Source organism: Heterodontus francisci, chromosome 5, assembly GCF_036365525.1.
Source record: "Heterodontus francisci isolate sHetFra1 chromosome 5, sHetFra1.hap1, whole genome shotgun sequence".
Classification (NCBI taxonomy): domain Eukaryota; kingdom Metazoa; phylum Chordata; class Chondrichthyes; order Heterodontiformes; family Heterodontidae; genus Heterodontus; species Heterodontus francisci.
Window position 1 is genome coordinate 87361438 of NC_090375.1, and position 26262 is coordinate 87387699.

A 26262-nucleotide genomic window follows, 5' to 3' on the forward strand; every position below is an offset into this window, starting at 1 on the left:
TACAGCTTGCTGTGCTGTGCTTTTCATCAGGTTACCAACTTCACTGAGCATATGTGCCCTGATTAACCCTACAGGTTTTCCCTTTAGTTTCCAGCAGTCAGCCTGTAGATGACCTGCCTTATTACAATGGAAGCACACAGGTCTCCGGGTCTCACTCCTGCTCACAGCACCTTGCTTTTTGGCTAGAGGAGGGTTCCCTGTGTCTTTCCTTTCTCTTCCAGGACTGCTTGGAATCCTATCACCTTCCCACCCTTTGTCCTTTTCAGATTTGTGGGGGTGACTAGGAAAGGTTCTCTCCTGGGAAGCCGATTTATAAATTAAAGCAAACTCATCAGCCAGAACAGCTGCTTGCCGGGCTTTCTGATCCCACTGCTCCTCTACATGGGTCTTTATGGAGAGTAGGAGAGAGTGTTTGAATTCCTCTAACAGAATTACTTCTCTCAGATTCTCATAACTGAACTGTACTTTAACAGCTCTGAGACACTGGTCAAAAGCCAAGTGTTTTCTTGTTTCAAACTCCAGATAAGTTTGATTAGCTTGCTTCTTAAGGGTTCTAAACTTTTGGCGATAGACTTCGGGTACTAATTCGTATGCCCTGACAATAGCATTTTTGATGAAATCTCATCTGGCAACAGGGAATAAACCTCATGGGCTTTTCCAGTTAGCTTGCTTTGTAATAAAAGAGGCCAGGTCTCAGTTGGCCATTGTAGCTAAAAGCAAAATACGGTGGATGCCGGAAATCTGAAATAGAAACAAGAAATGCTGGAAGCACTCAGCAGGTCTGGCAGCATCTGTGGAGAGAGAAGCAGAGTTAACGTTTCAGGTCAGTGACCCTTCTTCAAAACTGGCAAATATTAGAAATGTAAAAGATTATAAGCAAGTAAAGTGGGGGTGGGGCAAGAGATAACAAAGGAGAAGGTGTCGATAGGACAAGGTCACAGAATAGCTGACCAGAAGGTCATGGAGGAAAGTTATGTTAATGGTGTGTTGAAAAGCAAAGCATTAATACAGAAAGGGTGTTAACAGACTGAAAATTGAACAGCCACAAGTCCAAATATGAAAAAAACAGTGGGTAAGCAAACTGAACAAACTAAGCTGAAATAAAATAAACACAAAAAAAGGAAAAAGAAAAAAATAACTAAAAATAAAAGTAAAATGGGGGGCCCGTTTTGCTCTGAAATTATTGAACTCAATGTTCAGTCCGGCACACTGTAGTGTGCCGAATCAGTAAATGAGATGCTGTTCCGCGAGCTTGCGTTGATGTTCACTGGAACACTGCAGCAATCCCAGGACAGAGATGTTAGCATGAGAGCAGGGGGGAGTGTTGAAATGGCAAGCAACTGGAAGCTCGGGGTCCTGCTTGCGGACTGAGCGGAGGTGTTCACCCAGTCTGCGTTTGGTCTCCCCAATGTAGAGGAGACCACATTGTGAGCAGCGAATACAGTATACTACATTGAAAGAAGTACAAGTAAATCGCTGCTTCACCTGAAAGGAGTGTTTGGGGCCTGGCATAGTGAGGAGAGAGGACGTAAATGGGCAGGCATTACACCTCCTGCGATTGCAGGGGAAGGTGCCATGGGAAGAGGACAAGGTGTCGGAGGTAATGGAGGAGTGGACCAGGGTGTCGCGGAGGGAACGATCCCTTCGGAATGCTGACAGGGGAAGGGAGGGGAAGATGCGTTTGGTAGTGGCATCACGCTGGAGGTGGCGGAAATGGCGGAGGATGTAGTTTACCTAATCAGTAAATGAGATGCTGTTCCTCGAGCTTGCGTTGATGTTCACTGGAACACTGCAGCAATCCCAGGACAGAGATGTGAGCATGAGAGCAGGGGGGAAGACTCCTTTCAGGTGAAGCAGCGATTTACTTGATTGTAGGTAGGTCTTGCTTTTCGTTGGGGCCCAGTATTCTGTTTAAATCTTGTTCGATGTAGGAGACTTTTCTCTGTTGAAGTTCATGTGTCCTCGGTGGGTCCAGAGGCTTGTGAGAAAAAGATGGAAGCAGACAGGAGAGGTCTTCTCACTCCAGGAGCAAACAGTCTTTGAGTTCAATAACTCTGTGGCTAGTTCAAAAAACCCTGTACCATCCAGTTAGTCATGTGACCAGCTGGTTTAACCAGTCCCGGCTTTTGCGGATTGTATCACCTTAGCAGTCTCTGGAATGCTGTTCCTTACACCTTCAATGTCTGGTGATGAAAATACATTGTGGGTGAATGTGTCAGGGGATGGTCCTTTTGCCTCCACAAGCATTGTCTGTTAGTATGCAAATGTTTTTCAGCTGTGTGTCTGGCAGCCCTTATAACAGGCCTTCTCTCCTTCCCAGCAAGTTTAAAATCAATGTTCATATGACACAATTAATATGCCTCGTTCTTGGCAGGTGGGGGCCTGCATGACAGTATATTAATTGTGTTTAATTGTATGCAGATGGTGGGCATTAACTGGGAATTTATTTGTGTGGGAGTGTTGGATTAGGAGGTGCTTGCTTGTAATGTTTAACTCTGTAAATAAATGCTTATAAACGTGGAGAATGGTTGGTTCTGATTCTGTCCTTTTAATACATGTCTTTCTGGAGATCTACTTTTTTCTTTGGACAGAAAAGCATACATTATTGGTTTACTGTTGTGTACACTTGACATTCTGTAATGCTACTCTGATCTAAATAACTGACCATTCTGTATTCTTTTCTTCTTGTATCCTAACCTCCTTTCAACTTCCAAACACTTAATAAAATCTAAGATTGATGAGTGACAACTGTCCTTAAGTAAGTACTTTAAGCTGCCATTGGAAACATCACCTCAAGTGCTCTGACTAGTCATAGCAGTTGGTTCATTCAGGTGAACAGTGTTAAAAGATACAATTCATATGTAGAAATGGAAATTTTCAAGTTTAACCTTTCTTTATAAAATCTTACAGCATTTGGGAGCTTTTATTCGGACAGCATACTGCACTGATAACTTTCTTTGGAATGTTCAGGACACAGTACCATCGTACAATAAGATTCTTTTTGGCTTTTTGCTTTTATCCAAAGTCGCACAAATCAATGAAGAGAAACGGTTTAGTCAATGCCACCTGCTACTCTCTGTGGAGAACTGCCATTCTGAATGAGCACTGAAATTACAGAGCAAATCTTCCTGCAAAAGAGACGATGGGTTCGCAGTGCACATCGTTATTACTGTGCAAATCGACCATCTAGATCAGGGGAAGAAGAAATGTGCTGAGAGTTGTAAATCTCTGGAACTTGCTCGTTGTTTTATCTCATCCATGAGGTATCTCACTCTTAGCCTCCCCGTTATTGTTAAGAACTTGCTGGATTTGCGCATTAATTCCCTATTGAGCTTGCCACAGAAAGATAGGGCTCATAGTTTGAATAATGTGATAATTGTTAATGCAATGCCAATCAATCTCTCTGGCCCAGTGAACAAATTAAACAGTTGAGTCTCAGTCCTGCATATCATAAACGGTTCTTAGAGATTTAAAAATGTTCATTTTCAATCTTTTTTATTCGGTGACCATTTTGGACCATTGTTCACTTTTTAAAATAAAGGTTCATTTTTAAAAGACAAAGTCAGTTTTTCATAATTCTTCAGAGTTAATCCATAATTTGTATCATCACACTTCCGGTGCGCGTGACAAGAGGTGTAGTGGGATTTAAAGGTCATATAAATTGATTACTTAAAATTTGATTCTTCAATGTGTCACATCAATAACTCTGTGATGAAAAGGTGTAATATTTTCCAAAAACTCTGTCAGTTTGTATTTCCAGTGTTCAAATTAGTCAACACTGCCTAAATTTACAGATTTAATTTAATCTTGAGGCACAACGTATATATTGATGCGAATGATCAATCTCCGGGTATGGTAAAAATATGTCTTGATATATGTGACATTCTGCTGCTGTTACCTATTCCATCAGAATACCTTATTTCAGCATATTGAACCATGACAAGACCTAGATTTGTTCTGAATAAAAAAAAAAATTAGAAGGCCGTGTTAAACTATTTTTCCCAATTTATAAATTCAAATTGGAACAACTTGCTTATGAGTTAAAACACCCGAGTGCATTTTATGGATTGTAATACAAGCTTTGAAATTAATGTGTTACTTCTTTGCAATGTTTCTCATTTTCTACTTTGTTTTAAATCCCCTAACTCTGCTTTTCCTGACAATCAATGCAATATATGTCATAGCTATCTGACTGCAGGGAGACTTTGGTCATTTATCCTGCTTTTGTTAGTGCACCGTGACCAGAAAGTGAAGACTGGGGGGATTGTGTCATACTGATTGTGTAATGCTGCTATATCCAGCTTTTAATTGTGGATTCATATTGCGTAAACTGTGATCTTCCAGTTTTTTTTAATAATTGCGCAGTTGGCAACAAAGAAACTGGCAAACCACTTGTCGTTTATTACAAATTGACATGTACACTGACAAATCTTTCATTTGTATTCATATTAAATCATGTAATGAATTCTCCAGGTGAGATGAATGTTATCCGAGGCAACATTTTTACTGATAAATTTATTGAAGCTAATATGCCAATCAGCATTTTTTCTTTTTCATCATGTCACTGGTGGAACTCAGTAAACTGTGTTTTGAAAATGTACTTCAAAGATGGGAGTGGGAGAGATGAGAATACTTCGTTATTTTATATCACAGTAGCTTGGCATTAAAATATGCATTTCCACGGACCATATTCTGGACTTGTACAGTAGTCGTTTATTGGCTGATAAAGGAAGTCTATAACTGATTCACACAGGCTTGGTCACTGGTTTGTGCTGAGTTAGTTGATTTCAGATGCGTCCGCAGTAGAAGTACTACAACTATGCCTCATTGACCTGAATTAAAGAGCAGAAAATCCTGCTTTTGATCATTATTCTGTGTATCCTGTGCTATGGTAATGTTGGGCGAGGAATTGGTTGCCTTTGGCCTTGATACCATGCCCTTCAAACAGCTTGTCAATACTATGTGTTTAAACTTAATGCACAAAAAATTGCCATTTAGGTGAGGTACTAAAGGCTGACTGGGAGGGAGGGGGGTGCGAGAAAATTACAACTGGGGAAAGATAAATTATGTATCAATGCAGAGAGAGTCTTGAATCTAGTGTGTGATATTCAGAATACATGTCACACTTACATCTGATTGACTGCAATATAATATTCAAAGCAGCAACAAACCAGAGTGGAACAGATGGAAAACCTACCATTGAGAAAATTCTTTCATCAGCACTGGGTCAACATCCTGGAACTCTCTACCTAATAGCACTGTGGGAGTACTTTCTGCACACGGACTGCAGGAGTTCATCTTCTCAGTCAACTAGGAATGAGCAATAATTGCTGGCCTTGCCAGCGATGCCCACATTCTGTGAATGAATAAATCCAAAAAAACAATAAGTATTTTAAAAATAAGTATGAGACAGAATTTAAGACTGTTGTTTCCTGCTGGTCCACATCCAAGGGATTTATATGGCTACCTTTATAGAGTGCTATTCAAGACCTCAGGCGAGTTACGATTTTCCAAAATTCCCTATATTCTATAATGGTCCCAGCAGATTGGAGGTTTGCAAATGTAACACCGATATTCAAGAAAGGACAGAGAAAAAAACAGGAAACTACAAGCCAATTAGCCTGACATCAGTCGTTGGGAAGGTGCTGGGATTTATTATTAAGGAGCTCTTAATAATGCACTGAGAAAATCAGAGTATGATTGGAAAAAGTCAACATGGTTTTATGAAAGGCAAATCGTGTTTGACCAGTTTATTAGAGTTTTTTGAGGATGTAGCTTCTTCTTTGGCCTCCTTGTCTCGAGAGACAATGGGTAAGCGCCTGGAGGTGGTCAGTGGTTTGTGGAGCAGCACCTGGAGTGGCTAAAAGGCCAATTCTAGAGTGACAGACTCTTCCACAGGTGCTGCAGATAAAATTGGTTGTCAGGGCTGTTACACAGTTGGTTCTCTCCTTGCGCTTCTGTCTTTTTTCCTGCCAACTGCTACGTCTCTTTGACTCGCCATGCTTTAGCCCCGCCTTTATGGTTGCCCGCCAGCTCTGGCGATCGCTGGCAACTGACTCCCACGACTTGTGATCAATTTCACAGGACTTCATGTCGCGTTTGCAGACGTCTTTAAAGCGGAGACATGGACGGCCGGTGGGTCTGGTACCAGTGACGAGCTCGCTGTACAATGTGTCCTTGGGGATCCTGCCATCTTCCATGCGGCTCACATGGCCAAGCCATCTCAGGCGCTGCTGGCTTAGTAGGGTGTATATGCTGGGGATGTTGGCCGCCTTGAGGACTTCTGTGTTGGAGATACGGTCCTGCCACCTGATGCCAAGGATTCTCCGGAATTGAGACGTCGCTCTTGGCTGACGTACGTTGTCCAGGCCTCGCTGCCGTAGAGCAAGGTACTGAGGACACAGGCTTGATACACTTGGACTTTTATGTTCTGTGTCTGTGCACCATTTTCCCACACTCTTGGCCAGTCTGGACGTAGCAGAGGAAGCCTTTCCCATGCGCTTGTTTAATTCTGCATCGAGAGACAGGTTACTGGTGATAGTTCAGCCTAGGTAGGTGAACGTTTGAACCACTTCCAGAGCCTGGTCGCTGATATTGATAGATGGGGCATTTCTGACGTCCTGTCCCATGATGTTCGTTTTCTTGAGGCTGATGGTTTGGCTAAATTCATTGCAGGCAGCCGCAAACCTGTCGATGAGTCTCTGCAGACACTCTTCAGTATGAGATGTTAATGCAGCATCGACAGCAAAGAGGAGCTCCCTGATCAGGACTTTTTGTACTTTGGTATCCGCTTTTAGACGGGCAAGGTTGAACAACCTGCCACCTGATCTTGTGTGGAGGAAAATTCCTTCTTCTGAGGACTTGAATGCATGTGAGAGCAGCAGGGAGAAGAAGATCCTAAACAGTGTAGGTGCGAGAACACAGCCCTGTTTCACGCCACTCAGGACTGGAAAGGGGTCTGATGAGGCACCGCTATGCTGAATTGTGCCTTTCATATTGTTATGGAATGAGGTGATGATACTTAGCAGCTTTGGTGGGCATCCAATCTTTTCTAGTCGTCTGAAGAGAACACTTCTGCTGACGAGGTCAAAGGCTTTGGTGAGATCAATGAAAGCAACGTAGAGGGGCATCTGTTGTTCACGGCATTTCTCCTGTAGCTGGCGAAGGGAGAACAGCATGTCAATGGTGGATCTCTCTGCTCGAAAGCCACACTGTGCCTCTGGATAGACACGCTCAGCCAGCTTCTGGAGCCTGTTTAAAGCGACACTAGCGAAGACCTTCCCCACTATGCTGAGCAGGGAGATTCCACGGTAGTTGTTGCATTCACCGCGGTCACCTTTGTTCTTATAGAGGGTGATGATATTGGCATCGCGCATGTCCTGTGGTACTGCTCCCTCATCCCAGCACAGGCAAAGCAGTTCGTGCAGAGCTGAAAGTATAGCAGGCTTGGCACTCTTGATGATTTCAGGGGTAATGCCGACCTTCCCAGGGGCTTTTCCGCTGGCTAGAGAATCAATGGCATCACTGAGTTCCGATTTTGTTGGCTGTACGTCCAGCTCATCCATGACTGGCAGAGACAGGGTTGCATTGAGGGTGGTCTCAGTGACAACATTTTCCCTGGAGTACAGTTCCAGGTAGTGTTCCACCCAGCGGTCCATTTGTTTGCGTTGGTCAGTAATTGTGTCCCCTGATTTAGATTTGAGGGGGGCAATCTTCTTGATGGTTGGCCCAAAAGCTCTCTTAATGCCATCATACATTCCTCTGATATTTTTGTGTCAGAGGCCAGCTGGATATGACTGCATAGGTGTTGCCAGTAGTCATTTGCGCAGCGCCTGGCTGTTCTTTGTGCAGCGCTTCTGGCAGCTTTAAGTGCTACGGATGTTAACTCGCTGGGGGCTTTCTTGTAGTTCAGCAGTGCAATGCGCTTAGCGGCTATGACAGGTTCCAGCTCTTCAATGTGAGATTGAAACCAGTCTGCATTCCGTTTCACACAATTGCCATAGGTGGTCATTGCTGAGTCATAGATGGCGTCTTTGATGTGGGCCCACTTGGTCCCTGCATCCCCTGTGGGAGTGTTTTGGAGGGCTTTTTCAAGTGAATTTAGAAACTTGCGTAACAGCTGTGGATGAGAAATTCTGCTAGTGTTGATGCGCGGGCGGCCCTTCTGCTTGGAGTGATGCAGCTTCTTTGGTTTGAGGCTAGTAGGTTAGATAAAGGGGAACCAGTAGATGTTGTATACTTGGATTTCCAAAAGGCTTTTGATAAGATGCCGCACAAGATTAATGCGCAAGTTGATGGCTCATGAAGTTGGGGGTAATGTATACGCATGGATAGAAGATTGGTTAATGGACAAGAAACAAAGGTCAGGGATAAATAGAGCATTTTCAAGTTGGCAGGCTGCGACTAGTGGAGTGAGTGATGTAAGGATCAGTGCTGAGGCTTTAGCAATTCACACTCTTTATTAATGATTTAGATGAAGAGACAGAGTAATGTATCTAGGTTTGCTGATGATACAAAGCTAGGTGCGAATCTCAGCTGTGAGGAGGACACAAAGAGGCTGCAAAGAGATATGGACAGGTTAAGTGAGTGGGCAACAAGGTATATGGAGTAAAATGTGGCGAAGTGTGAGATTATTTACTTTGGTCATAAGAATAGAAAATCAGAATATTTTTTTATAAGTATGAAAGTTGTAAATGTTGATGTTCAGAGGGATTTGGGTGTAGTCAATACAAGGAACACAGAAAGCTAGCTTGCAAGTAAAGCAATCAATTAAGAAGGCAAATGGCATGTTGGCCTTTATTGCAAGGGATTAGAATTCAAGAATGAATAAGTCTTGCCACAGTCGGACAGGGCTTTGGTGAGACCACACCTGGAATACTGTGTGCAGTTTTGTTCTCCGTATTTAAGGAAGGAGGCAGTACAGTGAAGGCTATGGTCCCTAGGATGAGAGGTTTAAACTACGATAGCCTGAGTAAATTGGGTCTATATTCTTTGGAGTTTAGAAGAATGAGAGGTGATTTCATTGAAACATACAAGATTCTGAAGGGACTTGAAACGGTAGACACTTAGAGGTTGGTTCCCCTGGCTAGAGAATCTAGAACACGGCACAGTCTCAGGATAAGAGGATGGTCATTTAGGACTGACATGAGGAAACATTTTTTCACTGAGAGGATTGTGAATATTTGGAACACTCTACCCCAGAGGGTTGGATGCTCCATTATTGAATATATTTAAGGTTGAGATGGACAGAGTTTGGTGTCTCAGGGCATCAAGGGATATGAGGAGCGGGCGGGGAAGTGAGTTTAAACTGAAGATCGTATTGAATGGCAGAGCAGATTTGACAGATCAGATAGTCTACTGCTGCTGCTACTTTTTTTTTTTGCATCCCAAAGTGCTTTATAACCAACGAAGTACTTTTTTTTTTATTAGTACAGTCACTTTGTTTTAGTCACGTTGGTTGCAGTATAAATATTGACCATTACAGCTCCAAAACTCCCCTGCTCCTCTTCGAATAGTGCCACAGGTGGTTTTGCATCCACCCTAGAGGGCTGATAGCACCTTGATTTAACATCTCATCCGAAAGACGGCATCTCCAACGGTGCAGCACTCCCTCGATACTGCACTGAGGTGTCAGCCTAGATAATGTGCTCAAGTATCGGGAGTGCGATTTGAACCCACAGTGACGAGAGGGCTACGGTTGAGACATGGTTGGCACCTTAATTGAAGGGGATTTATAAGAAGCTGCTAATCTAGACACACTTTCGTTTGCTATAAAGTGTTTTGATTCACTCCAGTGTATGCCTGTTCACAGCAATTGGATTTTGTGTGCTTAAATGGGTGAGCCACATGAAACACAGCTCCTCCTTAGCAGGAGATAATTTTCCTTAGGTAGTTCTTTTATGCCCATGAAGGAAGAGCTAATGAGAAATCAAATCTCCACGTTTTATGTTATAAATAAACTGTGCGTTACCTGGCATATGTCCAGTTTTTATTCCTTCTATAAAAAAACCCACTTTTGATTGTACAATTTAGGAATTTATGAGACAATATTTTATTATGTCTGTATATTACGGGACGGAGGGGAGGGGTCAGGGATGGAGGGGAAAAAAAAAAATTTTTGGGCGGCGCAGTGGTTAGCACCGCAGCCTCACAGCTCCAGTGACCCGGGTTCAATTCTGGGTACTGCCTGTGTGGAGTTTGCAAGTTCTCCCTGTGTCTGCGTGGGTTTCCTCCGGGTGCTCCGGTTTCCTCCCACAAGCCAAAAAGACTTGCAGGTTGTTAGGTAAGTTGGCCATTTTAAATTGCCACTAGTATAGGTAGGTGGTAGGGAAATATAGAGACAGGTGGGGATGTTTGGTCGGAATATGGGATTAGTGTAGGATTAGAATAAATGGGTGGTTGATGATCGGCACAGACTCGGTGGGCCGAAGGGCCTGTTTCAGTGCTGTATCTCTAAACTAAACTAAACATAAGCATTTTTTGAATATATTGTTCATGGGAGTGTCCAATGCATTTGTCACAAACAATTTGTCATTTATATTACTTATTACATTTGATGGAACCATATACTTTGTGTAAAATTTAAGATGCATATCCAAGTCACCTTAGATTCAAGCTTTTATTCGGCATCATCCTGTTGGAATATGTGAAGTTTAGAATCAGTGAAGTTCTACCGAGAAATGATATGATGGAAAATAGGCCATGTTTTGGGCTTTTTACATTGTAACAGTCAAAACGTGCAAATTGTGTTCCTCCAAACAAGGTGGTGCCTTTACTTACCCAACATTTAGGTAAATGAGGTGAACCCAGAACCCATATAACTAACATTCGTCACTACTTGCACCAGCGGTTGACTTCAATAATTAGAATAATAAACTTGCTTAGTTTGTAAACTACTAAACAGATTTGTTGAATGTTAAATAAATAAATGGACAGGATTAAATACCAACTCAAGTATTGACGACAATAAGGATGCTTCTCTTGGACTGACATTTAAAACAAGGGCTTTTCCATTTCACTTGTCCTGTTGCTGTTTGTTTTGGAATGAAATTTGACTTGGTACAGTACAGTCCAAAATTTAGCTATAAATGTAGATATGTGAAAAGAAAAGCTGGAACAAACATGATTTTATTTTGCTTTTAAGGGAATAGGTTGGTTCAACCTGTCTCAAACAAATATTTCCAAGGTTTGATCCTGTGCATCATATGCTTCACATTTTCTGTGATTCATTAATGTGCACGCAGACTGTTATCAACCCACTGTTTTTATGCCAGTCCCTTAATTCAAGTGATTAATCCATTCTTTGAACTGCAAAAGTTGACATATATGTTACTTATGGTTCTCAGATGGATTTTAGTCATCAGTTACCAGAGCTACTTATTTCATCCCAACCCTCAACTGGAGCTGCTTAAGATTTGTTTCAGCAGTGGTTTGGCTTGAGCACAAACCAGATGTTTTTGAATTCCTATTGCATGATTTTTCTTAATAAGGCTTAGCTTTCTTCTTGGCATGCAGGGTTTTTGTGTTTTACGATCCCTTTTGCTGATCAGGAAATTGTCCGGCTGGCATTGCTTTCTGAAAGCAGAACCACAAATTACACCTTGTTTCAGCTGTCACATTCTTTGATTTTAAAAGCTGGTATTTATCATTTTAAAAAGAAATGACTGAGTCGAGATTTGACCTTGAATTAACTAGCTCTTCCATCACAGTTTCAGATTGCTCAAACTCTCTGGCAGACAGATGATCGTTTTTACAACTTTCCCTCCCCTCCTCTTTCAGAATTCTGACATCACCGTTCCCTCCATGACACCCTGGTCCCCTGCTCAGTGATCAAAAGCAAACGACACCACTACCCAGCCCCCCCCCCGCCCCACCCACCCCCAGACTTCCCACAGCGCCCTCCCATGCAAGCGCAGGGGATGCTACACTTGCGCTTTTACCTCCTCCGTTCTCACTGTCCAAGGCCCGAAACATTCCTTCCGGGTAAAACAGCAATTTACGTGTGCTTCTTTCAATTTAGTTTTTTTAAATTTGCTACTTGCAATGTGGCCTTCTCTACGTTGGGGAGACCGAATGCAGATTGGGCGACTGATTTGCGGAACCTTTCCATTTGCAAGCGTGACCGGAACTTCTGGTTGCCTGTCACTTTAATTTGCTGCCCATGCTCCCTCTGACCTTTCTGTCTTTGGCTTTCCTACAGCACCTGATCTTTTGATTAGGCACTGCACTGCCTTCTGAATTGAACCTTGAGTTTAAGAATTTCAGATCACCACCTCTGCGCCACTTTTATTTTGGTTGGCAGCTGTTGCTTAAGATTCTGCTTGTCCCATTCACACCTCCTCTAGACTCATTTTCATTTCTTTACTTGTCCCATTATTATTTCCTTTTGGCCTTACACTATCATCGCCTTTGTCATTTAATCTCTCCTACCTTCACACTATCCCAGACCTTCCCTTTGTTACTTCCTTCCCTCTCCCCTTTCCCTGTCTCTGTACTGGTTTAAAACGCGTTACATCTCTAACTTTTTTAAATTCTAACACTTGAAACGTTAACTCTGTTTCTCCCATCACAGGTGCTGCCTGACCTGCTGAGTATTTACAGCATTTTCCATTTTTATTTCAGATTTCCAGAATTTTCCATTTTTATCTTCGATTTCCAACACCCACAGGCTCTTCTGTGTGCTTTGACTATATTATGATTACTATTACTGAATAAGAGCATGTCAAGAGGCTTCCCCTTGCCCTGAACTTGTATCTTTCTTTTGTTTCTCTCCTATCTCCCTTCATGCCCTCTCTGACCTCACCTTGTCCATGAGACACACCTCCTCATCTCTCGACCCTTTCCCACCAAACTGCTGACCACCCAACTTCCCTTCCTGGCTCCCATGTTCGCTGACCTTATTCATGTCTGTTTCCTCAGGTTCTGTCCCTTTCTCCTCCAAATCTGCCGCCATCACCCCTCTCAAAAAAAAAACTTGACCCCAATGTCCTTGTAAACTACCACCCCATCTCCCACCTCCCTTTCCTCTCTAAAGTCCTTGATGTTTAGTTTAGTTTAGAGATACAGCATTGAAACAGGCCCTTCGGCCCACCGAGTCTGTGCCGACCATCAACCACCCATTTATACTAATCCTACACTAATTCCATATTCCTACCACATCCCCACCTGTCCCTATATTTCCCTACCACCTACCTATACTAGGTAAATTGGCCATTAGCAATTACTCCCATCAACCTGCAAGTCTTTGGCATGTGGGAGGAAACCGGAGCACCCGGAGGAAACCCACGCAGACACAGGGAGAACTTGCAAACTCCACACAGGCAGTACCCAGAATTGAACCCGGGTCACTGGAGATGTGAGGCTGCGGTGCTAACCACTGTGCCACTGTGCCGCCCCAAATGTGTTGTCTGCTCCCAAATTTGTGCCCAACTTTCCTGGAACTCCATGTTTGAATCCATCCAATCCCTCCGTCTCTGTGACGGTACCAAATCAGCTGTTATCAAAGTCACAAATGACATCCTATGTGACTGTGACAAAAGCAAACTATCCCTCCTCATCCTTCTCGACCTGTTTGTCGCCTTTGACACAGTTGATCATACCATCCTCCTCCAATGCCTCTCCACCGTCGTCCAGCTGTGTGGGACTGCATTCACCTGGTTCATTCTTATCTATCTAATCGTAGCCAGATAATCACCTGCAATGGCTTCTCTTCCCACTCCTGTAGTCTTACTTCCAATGTCCCCCAATGATTTATCCTTGGTGGCTTCCTAGTTCTCATCTACATTCTCCCTACGATCATTTGTGAGAGTAGGATTTCTTGCATGCTCGTAATAAAGATCACTCATTTGAATAAGACATCTGACTCTCAAGGTGTTTCTGGGTACCGGGGCAAGCCCTCACCCTTACACTTGGCATAGTCAGCAGGATACGAACCTGCGCAGGAATTTTTGAAAGATACAATTACATAATACCTGATTCAATTCTTGTAAACCATCCAAAAGTAAGGAAGTCCCAAAGGATTACTTATAATGTTGCTGTGACACAGTGGTAGGATATTTGTTGATGCCCTGAATTCCATGCGGTGAGTTACCTATATCAGTTGTGCAATTGTGACAAGCAGAGTGTAGGCCTGATGCATCCTGCAAGAAGGGAGAAAATCAAATGGCTACTTTTGTGTACCCTCTTGTGACTTGAGATGAAATGGCTTGAACGGAATCTTTGGGAGCAGGTTGTATGGCCTTTACCACAGTTCAGGTTGTGGGAAATCTTGGTAAAGAAGAAACCGAAAATAACCAAAATAAGGTGTCACATTATGCGGTGATTTTATATTTCTTTGTTTGCTTAAGATAAGTTGTGACAAAAATACAGCTTCTTTGTACTTTGTTACCTTAAAAATATATTCTTTTAAGATTTATTTCACCCTCAAAATGGTTTCTGCAATTGCACGCTGGGAGAATTGTTTCTTTTCTTTTGGTTCAATATGAAATCTGTAAGGAAAAGGACAGTCAATTCAACATAGTTGATTACTCACTGACTTGCACCTGGATAAGCAGTCGCAAGCATATCTTGAAACAATTAGCAGGTATCACAGGACAATTATTCAAGGACATAATCTAATCGGGACAGGCCTAACACAGACACTAGCACTTCCCAGACGTCAGAAGAGGCCATTTATGTGCTTTATGAATGTTAGGTAATTTGTTATCCGTGCTTTGAGCCCCAGTGCCTCTGTCTCACACACTGACTCCTTGGGCAGGATTTTACTACTGACTTCGGGATCCCAATGTTTGGACCAAATGGGGGTCCTGACTTTGCATTTGCTGGGAGCCGTACTGGCGGAGCTATTTTCCCGGAGGCTGCCTCTTTGCTCGTCTTCCTATTAAGGACGGTGGGCGGGCTCCTAATGCTGATGCCCTAATTCAAGGCCTGCTCGGATATAAAATTAAAACCCGACCCAACCACATCCAACCCGAACCTGCTCCGGGCCTGAGTCCTTGAATTTTTTTTCGTGCCTGATACGACCTGACCTATCATAATAAAGTTAATGATATCAGACAGGTTATTGTGCTCTACCTTGTCCAAATGTTGTGATCTGGTTCAGCCGTTTCGGCAGCAGGCTATTCCTGCAGATGGAGTTGTGGGGAATCTGATCGTGATCCCGTCACCAGGAACCAACGTTTCTCCCCCCAGCATACACAATGGCCAGCACCTCAAATAGCCTACAAAGCAAAAAAAAACATGTTACTGTTGACAAAATATGTTGAACAATTTCTAGCATTGACATTCAATATAATTTTACATAAAAGTTAGTATCACTTAAAAAAAAAATTCTTACCCTAGATTATTTGATGTCATGGGTGAATCTCAACCCTCCAAAGCTTTCAGAGTGTCCATCTATCCTTTGAGATCTTTGTTTACCTGGCAGTGCTACTAAAACTTAGAATCAGCAGGCCCTGCTTGTTAATTGCTTTTACACATTGAACTGTCTTGTTCCTCTAAGATTACAGTTCACCCTTAGAAGAGATCAAGCATCCCAGAAGCCCTGATTTGAAGTATTAAAATGCAAATAATCTAACAGCAATCAAATACAGTTATGTATTTATTGAACATCTTTCTTCCAACTCCTTGAGTACATAAAATTGAAGATCCCCACTCTAGGAGCCGAACTAGGTTTTTGCAGATAACTTTCAAATACACACAGTATTTCTCTTTTCTGTCAGAAATATCAGCCTGTCTCTTCTGAGACTTTCAAACAACGATGGGCGGCAAAGTGGCGCAGTGGTTAGCACTGCAGCCTCACAGCTCCAGCGACCCGGGTTCAATTCTGGGTACTACCTGTGTGGAGTTTGCAAGTTCTCCCTGTGTCTGCGTGGGTTTCCTCCGGGTGCTCCGGTTTCCTCCCACATGCCAAAGACTTGCAGGTTGATAGGTAAATTGGCCATTAGCAATTGCCCCTAGTATAGGTAGGTGGTAGGGAAATATAGGGACAGGTGGGGATGTGGTAGTAATGTAGGATTAGTATAAATGGGTGGTTGATGGTCGGCACAGACTCGGTGGGCCGAAGGGCCTGTTTCAGTGCTGTATCTCTAAACTAAACGACTTGATTCCCTCATGGTTTTTAAGCAGTCTTCTCATGAGATTATTCATTTTCTCTCTACAAAGAAAGGCTTTCTCTTCTCTAGCACCTTTCACAACCTCAGGCTGTCCCAAACCACTTTCCACCCAATGAAGGTCTTTGTGAATTGTAGTCACTGTTGAAAAGTAGGAAACGCAGCAGCCATTGCCCACAGCAAGCTCCCACAAACAACAGTGTGATAATAACCAGACAAAACAGAAACAAATCGCGTCAAACCATAGATTAAAAAGAAAACCAATAGCCTACACCAACGAAGACAGTTAGGTGAACATTTGATTTAGTAGTCTTAGTTACAGGCATAGCAAGTAAGTAATCTCAGTTACAGACATAGCAAAAGACAAGAACAAAAGGTCTTATAAATTGTCATGTAAAAAAAGAATAGGGTCAACAGTGGGAGGCTTAAGGGCAGTCCTCCGCTGGTCGATTGTACGATACTGGTCTCCCTCGAGTTCCCTCTGAACTAAATAAAATGATCGGAGGAAATGAACCAAAAACGGCAAGACATCGGTGGCGATGTTTTCCAGCCTGTAGTTTTCCCCACGCTGTTCCAGTTTCTCGTGCAGCTCATGATAAATATCCTGAATTGAATTCAGTGTCAGATACTGTACCTCGTTTCTCCCATTGGATTTAAAGTTTTAGACATCTCTACAGCAAGACCAGACTGTTTAACGTATGTCACCAAGGCTTTGGCATGATGTGTAGTTGCTACAACATCTGGAGCTTCGGAAGCTAATTCCTTCGGATCAAGTGAATGTCGAAGGACACTGTTATATATGTGGTCCTGACAATCCAGATGTTGATATGGTCTAAGAGCAAGCATTATGTCAGTGCCTTGATCTGTCACCCAGACTAATTTATTTAAATTTGCTGGGTTGAATCTTAAAGTATTCACTAGCAGCTTTAAAATCTTATGCCTGATGTTTTCGCCAGTTTTGGCATCCTCCAGTGGAAACATTGCTGTTGTTAAAACTTTGGCATTAAATTTAAAATCTCCTGTGATGTAATGACAAGTTATCGACGTATAATGCATTTTACAGTAGTCTTCCATCCACGTGTCAGTTGTCATTCCCACAGTCATACCCTTTAGTATGTCAGTAATCTGAAAAATTAGTTGTTTTCTCTTCTCTTTTCTTTGGCCATATCACGACAACTTCTTGAAACTACTTGGATTTGGTAACACACTTGATGTTGATACTCGACCATATGTAGCACCCACATTGATCAGCTCTTGTGCTAGCTCAACAAACCCTTCACCAGAGATAGTTTGAAGAGGTTGAATATCCTTGCAACAGAGACTCACGCATTTCTGATTTTTTGTGAGCGGGTACGTTTTTTTCGCTTGTCTGTACCAATGAAGTTAGGTACGACTGACTTGGCCCTGCTGCAGGTTGAGTACAACCTTTTTCAGTGTACCACTGCAAAGATGAATTTCCCGTCTTTTTGCTGTCATATTTTAGTAGAAGTTTGCAAGATTTGCATTGTCCAAATCCACTTGAACTTTTACTATTGTGGAAAACAACAGCATTGAAATGTTTCCAAACGGAAGATTTACCTTTTCTGGCTACAGAACTTTCCACTGCTAAACATTCTCCAGTAGACAGCATTCGTTTTACATCCATATTGTAGCGTATAATCACCTTTGGATGCATGGAAGCGACAGCATGAGCGCGATGACATCATAGAGACGCTCACTGCAGAGTGCGGAGTCCGGACTGCACGTTTCCCACCTTGACAATGTTGAATTGAAGATTACTTCCCAGAGGCAGCACTGTCCAGCCCGACCCGACCTGAGCCCAAATGCTGGACTCGGAAGAGAGACCCGACCCGAACCCGACACATGTTGGGTATCGGCTTTAGCCCTAATCACAGGGTCAGCAGCTCTGGAACCTTGGCATCCCTATTGGAGAGGTATGTGTTGCTGGGGCAGGTCTGAGAATGTGAGGACGACTCAAAGTGGAGGCGCCTTTGGAGTGGTAAAAATAATTTGAAATTTTAGAGGGGAGAAGGTAGCAGGCCCCACGGAACGGAGTGGAAAGCCCTCTAGGGGGATTGTTGTGGCCAGGGGTGATGGCCTTTCCTGCTTGTAGCCCCATCAATGGGGCATGGAGCATCCGGCTCCAATGGGCCCCAGCCTGCTGCAGTGAAACCGCATTCATTTGAGTTGACAGCCTCCCCACACATGGGGGTCTGTTCCGTCACTGGCAAAATGCCGATGTGGCGGCCAAATCGGCCCTAATTTGGGCCTTAATTATTTCAGTTGGCTGCCCACCTCCGTGGAGCAGACAGCTGATCTGCATTCCTGCCCGTCCCTGGGAAACATCCCCATTGGTGGGAACGCATTGAGGAGTTGTCCCGATGCAGCTGCCCGCTATTTTCCCGCCCACCGCCCCCCTGCACTCCCACGCTTCCAACCCTGTCTCCTGCGAGTGGGAAAATTCTGCCCCTTAAAGGTGAAAAAACTGTATTTCAAAGGGCTTTTTGAAATAATGTAACACCTCTCAGTTATTTACAGCTCTGACCGAGCTGAAATGTTATGCAGGTCTACAGATATGATGACGATATAATTTCAAGAAAGACTGTAACCAATAGGAATCCAGTGGCTGTTACCCTGCCAAGAAACATTTACTCATCTTTTTAGAAAGATCTATGAAGAAATCCAATCAAATGAACTCAACTACCAAGTTTGCATTTTTCATCCTTTCATAAACTGGTTCAAAGCCGCTTTCTTATTTGCATTAATTTGATCAACTTGTTTTTGTTATTTGCTTCTGTAAATGCCTGTCTTGGTAAGCCTACTTGGCAGCTGTTTCTGTTTTATAAATGTCTGCCAGTTGTGATATTAATTTTCTTAGGTAATGTGGGCACTTATGGAAATCTTAGATGAAAATCAGGAATTTTAAACTGGTCTGTTGTCTGCCCAGGGCATAATATTCCAGATAACTTGTGCCCAAGATCTCATCAGTTCACAGGAAGTACAGGCTTGCCCAAGGGTGCTGTGTTTTGTGCTGGGCATGTGATAGTATCTAGAGAAGGAACATAGGAGCAGGAGTAGGCCATTCAGCCCATCGAGCCTGCCCTGCCATTCAATATGATCATGGCTGATCTTCCACTTCAAAGCCTTTTTCCCACACTATTCTCATATCCCCTTATGTCATTTGTATTTAGAAATCTGTCAGTCTCTGCTTTAAACATACTCAGTGACTGAGCTTCCACAGCCCTCTGGGGTAGAGAATTCCAAAGATTCACAACCCTCTGCGTAAAGGAATTTCTCCTCATCTCGGTCCTCAGTGGCTTCCCCCTTATTTGAAATTGTCTCTCATGGTTCTGGACTCCCCAACCAGGGGAAACATCTAAGCAGCATCTACCCTGTCTATCCCTTTAAGTATTTTGTAGATTTCATTGAGATCACCTCTCATTCTTCAAAACTCTGGAGAACACAGGCCCAGTTTCCCCAATCTCTCTTCATAGGACAGTCCTGCCATCCCGGGAACAAGTCTGGTGAACTTTCGTTGCACTCCCTTTATGGCAATAATATCCTCCCTAAGCTAAGAGGACCAAAACCGCACACAATACTCCAGGTGCGGTCTAAGCAAGGTTCTGTACAGTTGAAGCAAGACTTCACTACTCCTGTACTCAAATCCTCTTGCGATAAAGGCTGACATACCATTAGCCATCTTAATTGCTTGCTGCACCTGCATGTTAGCTTTCAGTGACTTGTTGACAAGGCCACCCAGGTCTCTTTGTGCATCTACACTTTCTAATCTCTTACCATTTAAGAAATATTCTGCACCTCTATTCCTACCACCAAAGTGGGTAACCTCACATTTTTCCACGTTATATTCCATCTGCCACATTCTTGTCCACTCACTAAGTCTGTCCAAATCCCCTTGAAGCCGTTTTGCATCTTCCTCACAGCACACATTCCCACCTAGTTTTGTGTCATCCGCGAACTTGGAAATACTATATTTGGTCCCCACATCCAAATCATTGATAAATATTGTGAACAGCTGGGGTCCAAGCACTGATCCCTGTGGCACCCCACAAGTCACAACCTGCCAATGCGAGAATGACCTGTTTATTCCTACTGTCTGCTTTCTGCCTGTTAACCAATCCTTAATCCATGCCAGTATATTACCTCCTATCCTATGTGCTTTAATTTTGCTAACCAACCACCTGTGAGGGATTTTATCAAAAGCCTTCTGAAAATCCACGTATGCCACATCCACCAACTCCTTTTTATCAATTCTGTTAGTAACATCCTCAAAAAGAAAACTCCAACAGGTTTGTCAAACGTGATTTCCCATTCATAAATCCGTGTTGACTATGCCCAAAGAGTAACTAACACTGGTATTCTTCCACCAAAGAAAAGCAGCCAAGTAGATGATGTGATTGAATACTTGCAGAAATATACAAATGACCTGGTGCTATTTGCTGACCAGGTTTCCACCCACATGGGAAAGGGCCTCATTTTAAATCGTGTTTTCCCTTGTGGTGTCACTTAAATCAAGATCTTACTGTGTTGTGAGTCAAACTGCTGTACCTAAGTCCTGCAACTCTAGGATAAGAAATACTGAAATGCAAATGAAACATTTGAACTCAGCATGTAGAATATTAATCCTGTTATGATCAGAAAGGGACTGTGTAATTGGATGTTTTGAATCTAAAACTGAAAACGGTGAATCGTATAAGGACAAATTAAATTACATGCATCTCTGTATTTTGCTAGTTACTTTACTTCTGGTCTGTTTGAAAAGCCTATAATTTGTTTACTGTGCTCTTAAACGTGCTGAATTCTGTTCCAACAGCACCCGGCAATGCCACCTTCTCTTAGATGTCTTCAACTCAACAGAGCATGAACTAACCATTAGTGCAAAGAATAATGAGGATTTAATTCTGCACGCTGGAGAGTGTCAGAGGTAGGTGACTGAGAGCAAGAATGAGTAATTGATAAATTGTTTTTGACATTCATTAACTACAAATAATAATCTGTCAGAAATACTTAGACATTTAGTCTATTCAAAATTCTGCTTTGATTTTTCTAGAAAATACTTTTGCAAAATGCTGATTTTGATATATTCTTTTATTCAGTGAATGGTTACTGAACCGAACATTCATGATTTTGTGTGCAACGTGTATTATGTATGCCCTGATTGCAATCATAGTAAGTGTAATTCCAATTGTAGTGCAGAAAGAATAATCGTTTCTCTGGCTCTCATTGAAACATATTTGTTGATCTGTTGATTATGAACAGTTATAAACAGGATGCATATTAGCAGTCCTTTGGGGACGGGCTGGGAGTTGGGAAGGCTGGCAAAATGGCAAGGGAAGGCGTTGGGGGCGGGGGGGGTGGGTGGGGTTGCTCGTGGTGGTGCCCAGTGTTTTCACACCGCCATGCCATTTTGCCAGCAGCGGGAAAACATAGCAGATCGCCCCCCTCCGCCGGAAACACAATTGAGCCACTTAAGTGGCTAATTAAGGGCCACTTCCCACCTCTGCAGGCATTTTGCCCATGTTGGGAGGTCCTGCCATCCCATGGGGCGACTGCCAGGTAAACACTGGCAGTCTCCCAGTGGGCTCTGGAGGTGGGTGAGCCCCTTTTTGGGCACTTCACGGCCCGCAGAGGGGCTGTGGCGATGGCGCTACCTGCCCTGAGTGACCACCCGACCCTCACCTCAATCGCTGGGGCCTGCCTGCCCAGACTCTCCTTTTCTTGCCTCGAGGGAGCCCAGCCATCGATGTACCCTCATCTGCAGCTACCCTGTTGCTGACATCAAAAAATGGTTGTTTTTATTCTACTGTAAGAGACTATCTAATTATAAAATTGTTTATGAATTTAGTCTGGTCAAACCTTGCCTCATGAGATTAGATGATAATCAAAGCAATTTGAGTACACCTTGGCAATCTTGCATATAAATCCAGAGACGATAAATAAATGTATATTTTGCCCATGGCATGCCATTCCAGATTATTTTGCATGCAGGGTCTGACTTTGGGAGTCAAGAGTGCTCGCTTATAGAAGCTGCTTGTGTATTGAACAAGAGAAAAGCATGCTGAGAGCGTGTTTGAATCAGAACTTTGAATATGCAGTTTAGTTCACAAAAAAGTAGGATTCCATTTTGTTACGATCACAGTAGAGACCAGTAACATTTTTAGAAAGAAATTCAAACTCCCAGTTATTAATGAAAGAATTACACCACAAGATTTCATGTTCTAAACAAAAAACTTGTTAAAGAAAGCAAGCACTACGAACATAACACTACAATTTGCAGTCACATATTTTAAAGATAAAATCTCAACCGAACGTAAAGTCTTATACTCTAAACTTAAAATCTCAACATAACACTCCCTGTTTGACTTTTACTTTCTCCCAAGAGTTCCCCTATACTTAACAGGAACTTGAAGGTTCATTAGCTTCTCCTGGGACCAATCCAAAGCATATCACACCTCTCAGGAATTCACTCCAATTTTCCTTAGTTTCCCAGCTATCTTCTGAAGTATGAAATTTCTAGCGTCCAGCTAGGCGCACCCTCCAGTTGTCTTTCAACACCTCACAAATCTTGTTTCCCCAGTCTGAGCTTGGGTCTCACTGGCATCTCTTGCATAGTGACTTTGAATCAGAAAGTACCTTGGCTTCTGATAGCCGTTTTCCACTCAGTTCAATTGCTTCCAAACACCAACTGGGTTTCCGTGAGCAAAACACAGAGAAAATCACCTGACCAAAAGACATACCCCTGCATAATCTCTGTAGCAATGTGGTACATCTGGGATGTCCCAGATAGAAATTTAAGCTAATTACTTACAACTCCAAAACATCTCTTGGATTCTGGATAACCACATGAATAATTCACATTGCTCACAAAGACAGGGCAATTCTTTTCAGACTTACTGGCTTCAATTCCCCAACTAAACCAAGACCACCTGCTGTTTTATGGCTCTCACTCCTCTAACTCTGACTGTATAAGTACACATGGAAATATCTTTGAAGTGTTAATATCTTGGGTGATCCAGAAACCTTTCAAATTCCAGAATTTCAATTACCTTACATCTTCCAATTTAATTTCCCCAAAACTAAAGGTGACCTCTTTTTAAAAAAAAAAAATGCAAATCATGAATTAGATGATCGTAACAATATTATGTCTGAAGGTACTGAATACAGCAAAGACTACAGACCCTGACAACATCCTGGCTGTAGTACTGAAGACTTGTGTTCCAGAACTAGTCATGCACCTAGCCTAGCTGTTCAAGTACAGCTATAACACTGGCATCTATCCAACAATATGGAAAATTGCCCAGGTTTGTCCTATCCAAAAGAGCAGAAAAAATCCAATCTTGCCAATTACCGCCCCATCAGTCTACTGTCAATCACCAGGAAAGTGATATAAGATGTCGTTGACAGTGCTATCAAGCAGCACTTACTCAGCAATAACCTCCTCACCAATGCTCAGTTTGGGTTCCGCCAGGGCTGCTCAGTTCCAGACTTCATTACAAACATGATCCAAACATGGACAGAAGAGCTGAATTCCAGAGGTGAGTTGAGAGTGACTGCCCTGACATCAAGGCAGCATTTGACTGAGTGTGGCATCAAGGAGCTCTTTCAAAATTGAAGTCAGTGGGAATCAGGGGGCAATCTCTCTGTATCTTGGCACATACCTAGCATAAAGAAAAATGGTTGTGGTTGTTGGAGGCCAGTCATCTCAACCTCAGGACATCACTGCAGGAATTCCTTAGAGTAGTGTCCTAGCCCCAATATCTTCATGCTGTTTCATCGATGACCATCCCTCCACCATAAGGTCAGAAGTGGGATGTTCACTGTTGAATGGCGTTTAGTACCATTCACGACTCCTCAGATATTGAAGCAATCTGTGCCTGCATGCAGAAAGACCCGAGGAACATCCAGGCTTGGGCAAATGGCAAGTAACATTCGCGCCACACAAGTGCCAGGCAATGACCATTTCCAACAAGAGAGAATCTAGCCATCTCCTCTTGACATTTAGCAGCATTACCATCACTGAAACCCCACAATCAACGTCTAAATTTGAAGTCATCCAAAAATCTGCTGCCCATGTATTCATCTATCACCTCTGTGCTACCAGTCAAGCAATGTCTTGATTTTAAAATTCTCATCCTTGTTTTCAAATCCCTCCATGGCTGCACTCCTTCTAATCTCTGTAATCTCCTCCATCCCCACAGCCCTCCGAGATATCTGCGCTCATCTAATTCTGACCTTTGGAGCATCCACAATTTTAATCGCTCCACCATTGGTGGTCACGCCTTCAGTTTCCTAGGTCCCAAGCTCTAGAATTATCTCCTTACACCTGTCCATCTTTTATGACATTCCTTAAAACCTACCTCTTTGACTAAGCTTTTGGTTATATCAAATATCTCCTAATGTGTTTCGGTGTCATATTTTGGTTTATAATGCTTCTGTGAAGCAGCTTGGGGCGTTTTATGACATTAAAGGCACTATATAAATATAAGTAGTTGTTGGGGGCTACCATTGACCAGAAAGTTAACTGGACCAGCCATATAAATTAATGTGGCTACAGGAGCAGGTCAGAGGCTGGGAATTCTGGGTCGACTAACTCACCTCCTGTCCACCAGGCGCAAGTCAGGAGTATGATGGAATGCTGTCAACTTACCTGGATGAGTCCAGCTTCAACAGCACTTGAGAAGCTCAACACCATTCTGGATCAAGCAGCCCGCTTGATCGGCACCGCATTCACTAGCTTACACATTCACTCACTCCACTATAATTGTGGAAACAGTGTGTACCATTTTCAAAATGTATTCCAGTGACTCGCCAAGCCTCCTTTGATAGTACCTTCCAAATCTATGACCTCTACCACCTAGAACAACAAGGGTAGCAGATGCATGGGAACACCACCACTGGCAAGTTCCCCTCCAATTCAGACACCACCCTGACTTGAAGCTGTATCGCTGATCCTTCACTGTTGCTGGGTCAAAATCTTGGAGCTCTCTACCTAATAGTATAGCTCACCACCACCTTCTCCAGAACAATTAGAGATGGGTAATAAATATTGGTTTTGCCAGTGACACTCACGCCCATGAATGAACAAAAAGGTATATATATGTAAATTATAAATATTTTTATTGCCTTTCTCATTTTTCTTTTCTTCTTCCTTTTATGTGTCATCTATCATTCTTGTTGAGAGAGTAAGTAACTTAGACCAAGGCTAATCATATACTCTTGAGCTAGCAGCTAAGAGGTGTAATAGTGGCAGTTTGATCTGCTTTTGACATTTTTATCCAAATTGTGGCACAAGCCTATTCAAAATTGGTGTTTGATTGAGACCAAACCATCATTCTACTGGTAGAATGTAGCATGTTGGAGACTAAGTGCCATCTTAAATTTTGACTTAAGTAGGTTTTTAAATTTTTAAAAATTCATTTTAAGGTTTTGGGCATCACCAGAAAGTCTAGAATTTATTGCCCATCCCCAGTTTCCCTTGAGATGATGGTGGTGGTGAGTTGCCTTCTTGGACCGCTGCAGCCCATTTGGTGAAGTTACTGCCACAGTACTATTAAGTGGGAGTTCAGGATTTTGACGCAGAGACCATGAAGGAATGGCCGATATATGTCCAAGTTGGAATGGTGTATGATTTGGAGGGATGTTCTTGTGCACATGCTGCCCTTGTCTTTCTAGGAGATCGAGGGTTTGCAGTGTGCTACCAAAGAAGTCTTGATGACTTGCTTCATTGCATCATAGAGATAGTGCATACTGCAGCTACAGTATGCCGGTGGTGGAGTAAGTGGTTGATGAGATGCCGATTAAGCAAACTGCTTTTTCCTGGCTGGTGTTGAGCTTTAACCATACATATAAAGGCAAAAAGGAAATTTCGTATGCTGGACATTGAAATAACAACAGAAATTACAAGAAACGTACAGCAGGCTGATCTGCACGGCAGAAGAAATAGAGGTTAATGCTTTAAAGTAAACCTCTGTTAACATTTTTAAAATATTTGTATGCATTTGAATACTAATCTGAATTGAGCTTCGGGCAAAGCACAAAGGACTACAACTAATCACAAAGGACTACAACCAATTGCTCAGGTTGGAACCATGAAAGGCAAACAAAATGTGGAGTCCAAGCGGGTAAAAAAATGTTT

General features: G+C 42.8%; 1 protein-coding gene across 5 annotated transcripts in view; it reads left to right on the plus strand.

Moving 5' to 3' along the window:
* trappc9 (trafficking protein particle complex subunit 9) overlaps positions 1-26262 on the plus strand; it is a 1144460-nt gene that overhangs the window by 508048 nt on the left and 610150 nt on the right. For all 5 annotated transcript variants that reach the window (XM_068031733.1, XM_068031737.1, XM_068031736.1 and 2 more), the window contains one exon: positions 20941-21051. In XM_068031733.1, the coding sequence (XP_067887834.1) occupies positions 20941-21051 (111 nt within the window). The remainder of the gene's footprint in view (positions 1-20940; positions 21052-26262) is intronic.